Genomic DNA, 14,665 nt, shown 5'->3' on the forward strand with positions numbered 1-14,665 from the left:
TGCCACAAGTACTCCTGTTCTTTTTGTATCTGACATCTGCAATTCTTGAGTCGAAAGGTTTTATTGAAAACCAATGTACTTGATTTGAATAGGCTACAGGATCTATAGTCAAATGGAATTACTACTGTATGTTATGCTCATGTAATCTTATAGTTTTACACTTTATTATGGGAAACTACTGAGCCTATACTGCATAATGCCTACAACATAGTTCATTGTTTTATCAGAGTATTCTACTTTTTGGAAGAGATAATGTACATGCAAGTTTGACATCATTGTGAATGTTTTAAAAGTGCTGACTCAATCTTCCCATGTACATAATAGCTGCAGGCAGACTGGATTATGAAAATTACATCATGGATTTATCCTAATGAAGAGTTTTAAGTGACTAAAGTGAACATATGAAATATTGTAGACTCAATCAATCAGCTCGTATTGTGCATTACACTAAGTCACTAGAAGACCTACATTTTGAAAAGTAGATTAAGTCTTCTAGTTCCAGGGTCTGAGAAATATAAAGACAGATTGTTGATGTCCAAATGGCACTTTAGATACAGTGTAGTAGAGGGGCTGTTGGGAGCTAGTTATGGCGCCCTAAACCAGAGCCATTTGGTCCTGGTGCAAGGTAGCAGCTCCCCTGCATCTCTAAGGCATATGTTACTTGGTAATGTCCCTGAGGAATCTTATGTCAGTGGAAGTTCAGGCATTGAAGAGCTGCATTCCACTGTGGCCCAATAATCCCCCCAGCATGCCCCGGACATGCTGCTTCCCCTTCCTATATCAGTATCTGGGGAGACAGCTGATATAGATGGCAGCTACAACAGTAAATTTCTCTGTACAGGGGAAATTCTCCACTGGCTGTCTCCAGCTGTCTTAAGTCTATTTTGCAGTGTATGTGGTGCCTAGTGTACTGAAGGAGACATGAGAATCCAAGACATAATTATCTGTAGCACTGATACACTTGCATTTGATGAGCATTAGGGGCTATCAAAATGTCTCCACAAAATATCTCTTTAAAAGCATGACAGTAATTTTAGCTTCAGAAGAAAGTTGACATCTACATAAAAAATTAGAGAGAGAAGATGTTGTACGTGTATTTGTAGGAAGAAAAGAGACAGATGTAGAAAGAGGCAACAATGTTGGGTATAAAATGTAAAAACAATTGTTTGAGTAGATATTATGAGCACTAAATAATTTTCTTTGCTAGGTTATCAGCTTAATGGGATCATGTGTAGGTATGAAAATGGAATCTACTGAAAACTAGAAGCGATATGATTACTTCTCTCCTTTAATTTCCATTGTGTATCTTAATGCAATTTGATCTTTTATAGCTATGCAATGGAGGATCTGTGACTGATCTGGTGAAAGGATTTTTGAAGAGAGGTGAAAGGATGGACGAACTTGTAATTGCTTATATTTTACATGAAGCACTTATGGTAAGATAAAAACAATCAATGAATGGACAGTCCAATTGATAGTTTATTCAAAGAGTATCTCAGGCTATGACTACACTGTCCCACAGTTTGGATTCTGCAGGGGTTCAGATAGCAGTGTGCATCAAATTACAGCTGTGCTGTAATTCACCTGTGTGGAAGCTGAGGGTGCAAACTTAAAGGTTCCTAGTTCACATTTTGGTAAATCCTGTTTGAAGAGTGCTATTTAACACGAACTAGGAATCTTTGAGTTTGTACCCTCAGCATGCACACGTGGGGTGTTACTGCACTGCGCTTTGGTGGGCGCTACTATTCATATCCCTGTAGTCCAAACTGTGGGGCAATGCAGACAAGTCCTTAATTTTTTTTCAACAAATGAATATATATTCCATTTTAGAAGCATGATGTTTCTTCCTATAGTACACTAGTGTTTAATGAAATAAAGTTAAGATTTAGTTGTAAACTTGTTTTTGAATACTACCAGGTAAAGTAGCAGTTCAGTTCATCAGTATCAAAAGGGCGAACATTTATTTCAGGCATTGATTACTTCTCCCTCGTTGCATTAAATAAATACAGCTTTGCATCTAAATTGTTTTTCTTTTGGAGACGTGACTGCAATGTACAACAGGTCAGGGATTATTTTAATGAAACATTTTTTCCACTGGAAAATGCTGATTTGTTGAAAACGAATTTCATTATGGGAAAGGGTTGGTTTTCACAAATTTTTCAACTTAAAAAAAATTTTGGGAGAAAAATACTTGGAAATTGTGAAAACGTTTTGTTTCAACATTTTTCAAACAAAGAAGTTTGGATTTCCAGTTTGAAATGACTTATTTTGAAATTTAACTTAATTATAGTAAAAATATGTAATAAAAAAAGGAAAAATGATTGAAATTGAAACAAAGCATTTCAAAATCATCAAAACAAATTGTTTTCTTTTTTTGTTCAGGTCAGATTTTCAGTTTGCCAAAATTTTCTAGATTGACTTTCCCCCCAAACTGGGGGGACAGATTTTGTTGTTGTTGTTGATATCTCAAAAATGTTCATGGGATGGGGAAACCATTTCTGACCTGATTCTAGTGCAACATACCAAAAATACTGTTCTGTGTCTCATGTTGTGGGATAGCATCTACTTTGTAATAAAATAATTTACAACAAATTGAAATCTCTCTCAAAAGAAAAATCACTATAGCTAATCAAGACAAAGTATCTTTCTTTATCCTTGCTATTTAATTAGAGTTTGAGTTTCTCCACTGGAACTATTATTACAGCTTAGAACTTTTCTTTGTCTTTCTGTTTTAATGGTCCAATATATAACCAAGATTAATAATGCTTCTTTACTTCTGTCATCATACAAGTTGTATACCAGAAAAAGAAGTCACTAAAAAGTCCATTTATCCCACATAGTTGGTTGATAGTTGACTCAGTGTTCTTTGAATAAGAATAGTATTTCTAGGGGGGCTGTACCAAAAATGCTATGAGAAGTAGAAATCAAAATCAAAATACACTGACTTTGTAAGTGCCCATCCATTGGCAAACAAATGGTAGTTCATTCTTGAACTTGGCGGCTATTCTCATTTTGAAACTAAGTTTAGAAAGATAGAAAAAGCATACCACAAAAATATCATTAAAGTTAATATATAGAATAATTTCAGTTTTCAATTTGCAAATGAAATACTCATAATGCTAATGGATTTATAACTTATTTTTTAGGGGCTTCAGCATTTGCATGAAAACAAAACCATCCACCGTGATGTAAAAGGAAATAATATCCTATTGACCACTGAAGGAGGAGTTAAACTTGTGGATTTTGGTATGTGATGTTTTTACAGACAAAGTTGTAACTTTAAAACATGAGGGGGGAGAGGTATAAAAGTTAACAGTTAAGAACAGCTGACAATGTTTTGATTTAGATTTGGACTACTTTGTTTAAAAAAAATCAACTTAACTGGTTTGAAATTAGATAATATAAAGGAAAACAAATTATTCATGGATAGAGAATATCCCTAACTATGGTCTTGGCAACTATTTTACTAACAGTGTTTAGATTATCTAAGCATTAGGAGTTAGTCTATTGCTCATGGACCCCAGATGCCTGCATGGAAGGTGGGACAAAGCCAGTTAGTATGATTTAGATTGTAGCTAGTACATGGGGTCTGGAATGACCTCATGCTAGTTCAAAGAAGTAAGGGATACACAACTTTAATGCTGTATGTCATAGGGGCGTAAAACTAAAGGATATTGTGGAGAATAAGGGAGTTTCTCCCAGAGAATCCAGCCCAATGAGTTTAGCCATTGATTTCAATAGGAGCTGGATCAAGCCCTGAATGATATTCTCCCATTTCTTAATGAAAGGTTCATTTCATTTGAACAGAATGCAGAATTAGATTTATGGTAATCAACATTTATCCCACTTCTAGTGAATGAAATTTATCAGTGTGGACAATGAGGGAGTTCTGTATGTGTGTGTATATATGTGTATATAAATAACCTGTGATCTCAGCTTACCTGTGTGATATTATCCTGTCTGGCTGCACAGAATTAAATCAAAAAGCAAGGAATCTTCCCACCCCTTGTTAGGCCTGCGTCAGAGCCTGTCGCAATTGAAGTCCTTGTACTCAAGGGAACATAGGAACTGCACCCTCTGCCCAAGGCATGGAGGAGTAGGGAGAAAGGGGATCCGGGGCCCAGTTGCCTCTCTGCATCAGCCTGCAGATTGATGCAGGCCACATGGGCAGGTAAGGAGAGGGGGGAAGGAGGGAGAGAAGCAAATGACTTTCCTGAAGGATGGTGCAGACTCTGCAGTCCCCTGGTGCACCAGGTTGGTGAGGGAACAATCTCTCCATGAGCTTCGCATGAGGCTCTTTGTCTGGTTAGGTAAACAGGCAGAGAAAACCAGTGATTGAGAGATGAGCCTGTGGAAGACATTATGGAACATAATTCCAAAGAAGAGCACATTATCATTCTGAATTACTTATATGATTATATAATAGCCTAAGTTACACTTTCTTCGCGTTAGAACATAGTTTTTTTCTTAAATAGCTCTGTGTTAGTAGGCGTCACAAACAATAACTGCTAAACATTAACAAGTTAATTGGTCTTTAATAGCAGAAGTGGCTTTTCTTTACTTTGTGCCTTTTGTACTCCTGAAATTTGTAGTACATAATGCTGTACTGTCATCCGAAATTTGTTCTTTAGAGCATTAGTGCTGCCTTTCGAGAAGCATCACTTATTCTGGTGTATATTGTAATTTGCATATGCAGTCTGTGTAAATGGTTACTTTTCTGGCACCTGTTACCCTAGCATCTGAGCACCTCACAATCTATGATGTATTTACACTAGCAATAACCCTGTCCAGTAGGAATGTACTATTAATCCAGTATTAAAGATGGGAGACTCAAGCACAGATCATCAGAGGCGTGAAGTTCTGGACCAACCTTCCAAGGGGAGCAATGGGAGGCAAAAAACCTAACTGGCTTCAAGACTGAACTTGATAAGTTTATGGAGGGGATGGTATGATGGGACTGCCTACGATGGCATGTGACTCATTGGCAGGGCCGGCTCCAGTGTTTTTGCCGCACCAAGCCGGGGGAGGGGGGGGAAACAGCCGCGATTGGCGACATTTCGGCAGCAGCTCTACCACCGCCACTTCATTCTTCGGCGGCAATTCGGCGGCAGGTCCTTCCCTCCAAGAGGGACTGAGGGACCCGCCGCCGAATTGCCGCCGAAGAGCCGGACATGCCGCCCCTTTCCGTTGGCTGCCCCAAGCACCTGCTTGCTGCGCTGGTGCTTGGAGCCGGCCCTGCCCATTGGCAACTGCCAATAGCAAAAATACCCAATTGCTGGAAATGGGACACTAGATGGGGAGGGCTCTGAGTAACTACAGAGAATTCTTTCCCAGGTATCTGCCTGGTGGGTCTTGCCCACATGCTCAGAGTCTAACTGATGCCATATTTGGGGTCGGGAAGAGTTTTCCCCCCAGGTCAGAATGGCAGAGACTTTGGGGGGGTTTCGCCGTCCTCTGAAGCATGGGGCATGAGTCAGTTGCAGGTTTAAAGTATTGTAAATGGTGGATTCTCTGTAATTTGAGGTCTTCAGTAACTCAGCCAGAGTTAGGGGTCTGTTACAGGAGTGGGTGGATGAGGTTCTGTGGCCTGCAATATGCCAGAGGTCAGACCAGATGAACACGATAGTTCCTTCTGACCTTTGAGTCTGAGACAGACTAAATGAGTTGCTTAGGAAGTCTGTGGAAGAGTAGAGGATTGAACCTGGCTTTCCTGAGATCCAGGCTAGCACCCTAACCACTGGACCAGCCTTCCTCTTTTTGCATAGCTACGAATAGGTATATCTTATGAGATGAGTATATTTTCTAGTGAATATATTAGGGATATCCAACTAATCAGATTGCTAGACTGTGAATTTTTCTAGAATTGGTTAAATATTTTGTTATTTTTGCTTAACATATTGCTTATAACAAGGCAAGTTAATATGTACATAATCTCAGAATATTATCACAGCAACATGTATAATGGGATTTTCTAAAGCGATGAGATGCCAAACTCTCATTGAAATCTGTCAATTCCAGCAGGCACCTATCTTCATCTTTAGGTGCCTAAATACCTTTTGAAAAAACTGGCTCTTTGTCATTAAAATCTGTCTAGAAGAACTGACAATACATTGTTACACCTCCCACGTGCAACAAAAATCCACACATTCATCCATATAGTATAATTTTACTTACACCTGGTTTTTGTGGAGCACCTACTGACATTGACAAGCACTTGTGAATAGTCCTACTGGATTCAATTTAATTTTTTTGTGAAAATAAGGTTGTTTCACCAATATGCTAAAGATTGGACAATTGGGTTGTTAATCTGAATTTAACAGGGGCACAAGGGCCTACACTTCCCCAGGGTTGCCAAAACCTGCTGCTTATAGACTAGATATTTCTTAGTATGAGCTGCTGTTTCCAGAAAAACAAACTGTGCACATCCATATGTAGTATTCCATTTTCTAGGAAGGTGCATTAATCAACCTTGTTATAACACTGTTCCTTATTGAAGGTCATGCCCCCATGCCATCATGTGGAGGCAAATTTTTATACAATGTGTAATTAGACTATGAAGTAGCTGATACCAGACTATATATACCTCAGATCTGATATACTATGGCAATTGCTATGTTCCTAAACGTCTCAATTCTCTCAGCCCAAGTATCAAAAATATCTAATCACCGTAATATCTAGATATGCCTGAGGACACATAATCGCATAGTGGAAATTCTCTTAAACCTCTGCTGTGGATGAAGTGGGTTCCAAGTGGAAGATATGGAGAGAAGGCAATACAGTCCAACTATTGTACATCTCCATAGCAAATAGATGGAGGGAAACTTATAAAACTGGTCTGAGTCTAATATATAATATTTATTGCAAGAAAGGTTTGTCTCAGAGCAGTGGGACATGGGTAGCACTGACTAGTGGCTGAGTTATAAACTGCGTATTCCTGAAATAGCTTTGTATTTCAATGCAAATAGCACGTGTTAACTGTGAAGGTAAAACATTTGTCTTAATTTTGTACATTGCACTTAAAAAAAAAGAAAAAAGGTATTTTCCTGATGAAATTTTTTTAAAAGCAATTCCAAAGTACAGGTCTGTTTCATCTTATGCGGGGGTTCCGTTCCGCGGTTAGCACGTAAAGCGAAAACCATATATAGCCAAAACCCCATTGAGTTCAATGGCGGGCGAAATCGCCTGCACTACAGGTATAATATTAAAACTGTTGTTTTTCTCTTTTTTTTTGTTTTTGTTTTTGCCGACTGCGTAAAGTTGAAATCGCGCATGTTAAATGCGTGTAAGATGCGACAGACCTGTAGTAATTTTTATAGTTAAAAGTTTCATGAGAATGTCATCTGGGCTTGCATTCAGAATGACTACAATAATACCCTGTGTTTGATTTAGAATATAGGAAGCAGACAGGTTTATGATGGATGCATGTTAGCATGACTAAACCAAAGATTTATCCTGACTGTGACTCATCAGTGCAAAATTGAGGGGAGATATTTGAAATTGGCATTACTTTGATTAATAGGTGAACCTTTCTTCCTAGCAGAATTAGAAGTTGCAGATATCCTTAGCTAGCTCAACTCTAATTTTAAAAATGTAATAAGACAATGATTTTTTTTTCAAAATAAGAAAGTAATTATTCTAGTCTTCAAATGACTGAAACAACCAAAGTAAAGAGCCATGCATATCTAAACTTTGTTGATACTTCAAAATTGTCTTTTATTACTTTGAATTGTAAATTAGTTGTCTTGCAACCTACCTCTAACCTGGTAAAAATATGTTTCTTTATATAGAATGTTGTGTGAGAGAATATCTTTCTTTGGTAATGCATTGTTAGATTTAATCTCTTTTTACCATCAGTGAGATTGAAGACATTTTAGGTAGTACTAAATTAACGTATACATTGACTGGACTGGCTTTTTTTGTTTGTAGGAAGGATACATAGTAATTCCTTTGACGTTTGTAACTCATTGACACTATACTGCTTCTTGCATTAAAGGCTTGAGCTTTATTAACATTTTTATCAGAAGTAGTAAACTATTAGCATAGTTTTACGAAAGCTAGGGATATATGGATGTGCTAGTTGTCATAGTTTGTTGCGTGATATTCACACCTCTTTTGTATCCAGAAATACAGGCCAAATTTTAAAAACTGAGTGCTTAAAATTAATCCATGTTTAGTCACCTAAAAGAAGTAGACTGACTTCCAATATGCTGATCCCCCACCAGTCCCCTTATAATAAGACCAGAATGACAAGACTGGACTAAACACTTCAGCTTGTTCCTCTACCAATACTATTTAATGTGAATAGGGGGAACTACATAAAAATGAGGAAGCTAGTTAAATGGAAATGAAAAGGAATAGTCACAAGAGTGAAATGTCTGTAAGCTGCATGGAAACTTTTAAAAACACCACAACAGAGGTGCAAAGTAAATGTATATCCCAAATAAAACAAACACACACCCCATGAGGACCAATAACAATGCCACCATTTCTAAACAGAGTAAAAGAGGCTGTTAGAGACAAAAATGCATCCTTTAAAAATTGGATTTCAAATCCTACTGAGAAAAATAGGAAGCAGCATAAACTCTGACAAGTCAAGTGTTATAAAGTATAATGAGGCAGGCCAAAAAGAATTTGAAGAGTAACTATTAAAAGATACAAAAATATTTTGCTGTTAGTTTTTAAGTACATAAGGAGCAGGAAGCCAGCCAAACAATCAGTGGGGCCATGGGATGATGGAAGGGATAAAGGAGCACTCAGGGAAGACATGGCCATCGCAGAGAAGCTAGATGTACTGTTTGCATCGGTCTTCACTGCAGAGGATTGAGGGAGACTTCCACACCTGAGCCATTCTTTTTAGGTGACAAATCTGAGGAACTGTCCCAGATTGAGGTGTCATTAGAGGAGGTTTTGGAACAAATTGATAAATTAAATGGTAATAAGTCACCAGGACTTGATAATATTCACCCAAGATTTCTGAAGGAACTCAAATATGAAATTGCAGAACAACTAACTGTGGCATGTAACCTATCATTTAAATCAGCCTCTGTACCAGGTGACTGGAGGGTAGATAAAGTAAAACCAATGTTTTTTAAAGGCTCCAGAGGCGATCCTGGCAAATACAGGCCCATAAGCCTAACTTCAGAACCACACAAATTGGTTGAAGCTATAGTACAGAACAGAATTATCAAACAGATGAACAGAATATCGTGGGGAAGAGTCAACATGACTTTTGTAAAGGGAAATCATGCTTCATCAATATATTAGAATTCTTGGAGGGTGACAATAGGCATGTGAACAAGAGTGATCCAGTGGATATAGTGTACTTGGATGTTCAGAAAGCCTTTGACTAGGTTCCTCACCAAAGGCTTTTAAGCAAAGTCAACAGTCATGGGATAAGAGGGAAGGTCCTCTCATGGTCTGGTAAATGGTTAAAAGATAGGAAACAAAGGGTAGGAATAAATGGTCAGTTTTCACAGTGCAGAGAGGTAAATAGTGGGGTTCCCAAAGGATGTGAACTGGGACCAGTGCTGTTCAACATATCCACAAATGGTCTGGAAAAGGGGATAGACAGTGAGAAGGCAAAGTTTGCAGACAATAGAAAATTATTCAAGATAGTTGCATCCAAAGCTGACTGTGAAGAGTTACAAAGGGAACTCACAAAACTGGCTGACTGGGCAACAAAATGGCAAATGAAATTCAAAGTTGATAAATGCAGAGTAATGAACATTGGAAAACATAATCTCAACTATACAGAGTAAATGATGGGGTTTAAGTCAGCTGTTACCACTCAAGAAAGAGATCTTGGAGCAGATTGTGGATAGTTCTCTGAAAACATCTGTTCAATGTGCAGTGGCAGTCAAATAAGCTAACAATGTTAGGAAAAGGATAGACAATAAGGCAGAAAATATCACAATACCTCTACATAAATCCATGGCATGACTACACCTTAAGTACTGTGTGCAGTTCTGGCACTCCATCTTAAAAAAAGATATAGTAGGATTGGGAAAAGTACAGAGAAGGACAACAAAAATTATTAGTGCTATGGAACAACTTCCGTATGAAGAGGGATTAAAAAGATTGGGACTGTTCATCTTAGAAAAGAGATGACTAAGAGGGGATATGAAAGAGGACTATAAAATCATTAATGGCTTGGAGCAAGTGAATAGGTATAGGGGTAAATAACCTTTTTCTAACACAAGAACTAAGGATCATTCAATGAAATTAATAGGCAGAATATTTAAAAAAGCGTAAGGAAGTACTTCTTCACACACCTCACAATCAACCTGTGGAACGTATTGCCAGGGGATGTTGTGAAGGCCAAAAGTTTAACTGGGTTTAAAAAAGAATTAGATCATTCATGGAAGATATAGCCATTGATGGATCTTAGCCAAGATGGTCAGGAACACAACCCCATGCTCTGGGTATCCTTAAACCTCTGACTGCCAGAAACTGGGACTGCAAGACAGGAGAGATTACTTGATAATTGCCCTATTCTGTCCATTCCATCTGAATCATCTGGCATTGGCCACTGTCGGAAGACAGGATACTGGGCTAGATGGACCAATGGTCTGACCCAGTATGGCCATTCTTATGTTCTTAATAAGGCCAACTCTGAAGTCATTTTTCAGTCCTTGGATAAATCTCCATTTGCCTTAGTGAGAATTTCAGGTTCAGGACCGAAGTCGCTTTGGGAAAAGACAATCTGATCATTGATATGTTGTTTCTGATTTACATGTCTCATTGACACTGAAAATCTAGCCAAAAATGATCTCCAGAAGTTTTCCAAACAGTAGTAGAAAACATATTATTCTGAAGCCAAAATGAAGCCATTTTACCCTATTGCATTCTCAAATTTTATTGTCCTACATTAGCTGTAAACTCTGTCTGAATCGTTCTACAAAATGTAATCATTAATTAAAATGATTTCATTTTAAAGTATTAAAAAATAAAAAGAATTATCCCTCTGCCCTCAGCTTATTCTCAGCAGTGAGTCATAGTAAGGCTTAGTATTTGCATTAGTCATTCTAGCATGCATCCATAATAAAGTTGTCTGCTTCACTGATTCAGATCAAGAACAGGGTATAATTGTGTTGTCATTTCTCCATTCCAGATAACATGACATTCATGTGTTACTTTTAAATGACATTTAATATAGAGGTTCTAATAGAAGCCAATAAAAGCAAAGAACTTCAAAGTTAAAGCTTCCTCAGTAAAGAGCTTGTCAAGCTGCTTTGAATATAAGCCCCATAAAAGCATCTGCATTTTCCGAAGGGGAGAACCCTTTTTATAGACCAGGATCATAGTTACTGTCCTAGTCCAGTCACAATCATTGAACAACCTTTCCCTATTAATTCCCATGTAGATGCCATTCGGTACCATAAATGTTATATAATGCGTAGTGCAGTAATCTAATGTCATATACTGTAAAGTATGTTAGACAAAATAGGCTGGAAAGTAGCTGGATCTGGCCAGCAAAAGAATTCCCCAATATGGGGGAGCTCAGGCACCTGGCAGGGCACAGAGTGGGCATTGTTAGTTCCTGTGCCACTCATCCATTCAGCCCTGGAGCAGGGGACATATGAGGGCAGGGACAGGGGCCGGCCACCACATGCTGCACACTAGCTATGCTCACCGGCATATGATCATTTAGGGATCATAGCCAGCTAGCATAAGTTAGAGTAGCCCCCATAGGTTAGATTGGGCCAGTTTAGATTCGTGTCTGAATTTAGCTCAAAGGATTTTCAGTCTGAACTTTGAATAACTTTACTTCTCTGGGCTTATGTAAAAAGAATGTGTTGCCTATTAAAACAGAATTACAAAGAGTCATCTAAAATGTCTCTGTCACCTTCACTACTCCGAAGTAAATCAACACAAGAACTATGCAGCAAAAGCACCTGGGTGCCCCTTTATGAATGGTTTTAAAATGTGTAAGACTTGTTTAGCTTGTGGTTTTGTTTTTTTGGGGGGGTCATTGTTTCTGCTCACCAGGGGTCTTCTTACAGTTCTAGAATTATTTCTATGGTGGCAAATCTGCCAGTATCTTCAATCTGGCCTATACATTTTATGAAACATGCCTTGATCTTTTCCAGTGAGATCCATCTAAGCCCTATAATTCCTATATTCATCCTTTTTAAATACTAACCTTTCATTTTTGGAGTGATTTGGAGTCATACAACCTGCGTAGGACCCTCCAGCTTTATGTTTAGTATTTGTACCCTGGAAAGCATGTTCTTCCTGGAAGAGCTTTGTAACTCAGGTTTGCCTATGTTCCATCACTGTTTCTGCCTCTGACAATCTGTTCCATACATTAATTAACTCTTGTGTAATGAGATTTTTTTAAAACCCCTTTCAGGCCGGGTCCTTTCTCAGCTCTTGGTTTACAGGTCGTTACATTCATAATAATTTTATGAGACCCTCTTGTGTGTGTTCATTATTCAGGACTAGCATTCTGGAACTCCTGGGTTCTAATTCTGGATCTTATGCTGGGTTTGGGGGGTGGGGGGAGCTTGCCTTCTGTTGCACCATCAGACAGCTGAAACGTTGCAGCTCTATCATAGATTGTTTTAAAATAAGCATGGATGCTCTCCCTACATCTTTCTCCTCCTATTCCCACATTCCTCATGATCCCTTTTCTCCAGCATACCTAGATCTAGAATCCTGAACCATAAAACTGTTTTAGTTTTTTTTTAAAAAAAGAGTCAAAATGCTGCTGCAAAAATCATCTTCCTGGCTCATCATTTCAACTGCATTACGCCTTTTCCCTCTTCCCCTGGCTCCCCCTTTTCCATCACATCAAGCACAAACTGCTTTTAAGACTCTTATGACTTAACCCCACCCTCTTGTCATCTTTTACATGGTATAGAGCCATCAATCCTGTCATAGTGATGCCAGCCTTTATAGCCAATTAGTAAAACTTCCCAAGAAGCACCTTCACTCTTTCACCCATGCCCTCCCATATGCATGGGAGGAGCTCTGTGCAAAGATCTGCAAAGCAACTATGTTATTATTCTCCTTTAAATGTCTCCTTAATACCCACCTATGCTGTGATGCTTACAAAACACTTGACAATGGTTATGCAGCTGCTGTGCTCTGACTGGTGCTTATTATGCTAATAGTAATTGTCTCACTGTCACCTTGTGCTCCCTCCATCTGTTTGTTGTATTCCCTTGCTGTAGAGAGCTTAGCCGAGGCTCGTCTCTCTCCGGGGCAGCGGGGAACCACACCAACTCACTAAACTTGGGAATAGTTCTTGCGGGGAATTAGTCCGGCCGCGGAAGTCCTCCTCTGCGGCCTTTGTGAAGGTAGAAATGACACAGTAAGCCCAGGCCCTAGGTCAGGGTGGGGCACTGGTGAGTCAGGTGCTCAGGCCCTCAGGCAGGGGCTGAGCAGTAACAGTATATAAGAGTAGGCCCAGGCCCTAGGTTGCAAAGGGCCTGGGAGAGGGGGAGACTGCCAGCCGCGAGGTGGGTGGCAGGGGGGACGCAGGCCCTCTCACTCCACTGCGTCCCAGCCCGGGGCCCTAGAAGTGGCAGAAGACCCGCTGCTGCATTAATAGGGATCCTGGCCGCAACACACTGACATAGGCTCTGGCAGTGCTGCAGCCAGACTAGGGTTGGATGCCCCCGGGCTACTTCCAAACTCCCCCTCTTGAGGTACCTGGGTTGGGGTGGTGTCCTCAGGCGGGTACAAGGCTCGGCAACTCCTCCGGGTAGCTGGCGTGGGGCAGGTCGGGCCAGTCCTCGGGTTTACTGCAGGCTGCTGGGTTTCCCAATCACTAGCTAGGCCGGAGGCATCTGGCCTCCCTGGCAGCTGCTCTCTCAGTGAGCTCTGAGGTCAGGCCTTTGTACTTCCGGGGCAACGCCTGACCCTCTGGGGGGCGAGCTCAGAGAGGGCTGGCCTTACCATGAGGCAAACTGAGGTGGCCACCTCAGGTGCCAGACTGTGGGGGGGCGCCACTAGGACCCAGAGTGTAGAAAATTGTGTCTGCTGCTGGCGCATATGTATTCTCTCTGCTCTAGATGCACAGAAATGGTGGAGTGCTGTGCTGGAGGAAGGAGGGCACAAGAGACATAACAGGCAGGCAGGAGAAAAGGTGAGAAGGAATAACAGAAAGCAACAGGAGCTGCAGGGAGAGAGAGGAGGAGGAGCAGCCTCTTATGTACCTCTCTAGCACCCCCAGGAGCCTGGACTGATTAACACCAGCTTCTCAGGGAGCTTCCTGTTTCCTGCTGCTTCCCTGAACCCACTTGAGGAGAACAGCCAGTCAACTGAAGTAGTAGGAGCCAGTTAGACCCTTAAGACACTGATATCTTCCCTCACTCAAGCCCTGCTACCAGCCTGGTTATTTGTCCCCTTCAGCTGAGTGTTGAGAGCCATTATATCTGGCACAGAACAGCAGTCATGAGTGAAAGAAGAAAATGCCCCTCTGGGGCAGCATTCAGAAAAAGCAAGAAAGCAAAGGAAGCTTTTCTATCTAAGCAGGAAGGAGCTCTCCTGAGATACATAGATACAAATGTTCACAGTGAGGCCCCAGTGAGGATGTCAGTGGTGAGGAGATGTCTGATCTTTCAGTTAGTCAGAGTGCAGGTGACCCGGCAGTACTGCAGCATCCATATCTGCATCTCAAATGGATGTAACCATGCATATTCCTGAAGAAAAGTGTAGA

The 14,665-nt window shown here is 40.3% G+C and overlaps 1 protein-coding gene across 20 annotated transcripts in view; it reads left to right on the forward strand.

Annotated features, from left to right (window-relative positions):
* MYO3A (myosin IIIA) overlaps nucleotides 1–14,665 on the forward strand; it is a 351,398-nt gene that overhangs the window by 216,158 nt on the left and 120,575 nt on the right. For all 20 annotated transcript variants that reach the window (XM_054020735.1, XM_054020736.1, XM_054020737.1 and 17 more), the window contains 2 exons: nucleotides 1,332–1,436; nucleotides 3,147–3,246. In XM_054020735.1, the coding sequence (XP_053876710.1) occupies nucleotides 1,332–1,436; nucleotides 3,147–3,246 (205 nt within the window). The remainder of the gene's footprint in view (nucleotides 1–1,331; nucleotides 1,437–3,146; nucleotides 3,247–14,665) is intronic.

This window comes from Malaclemys terrapin, chromosome 2, assembly GCF_027887155.1.
Source record: "Malaclemys terrapin pileata isolate rMalTer1 chromosome 2, rMalTer1.hap1, whole genome shotgun sequence".
In the NCBI taxonomy this organism is placed as follows: domain Eukaryota; kingdom Metazoa; phylum Chordata; order Testudines; family Emydidae; genus Malaclemys; species Malaclemys terrapin.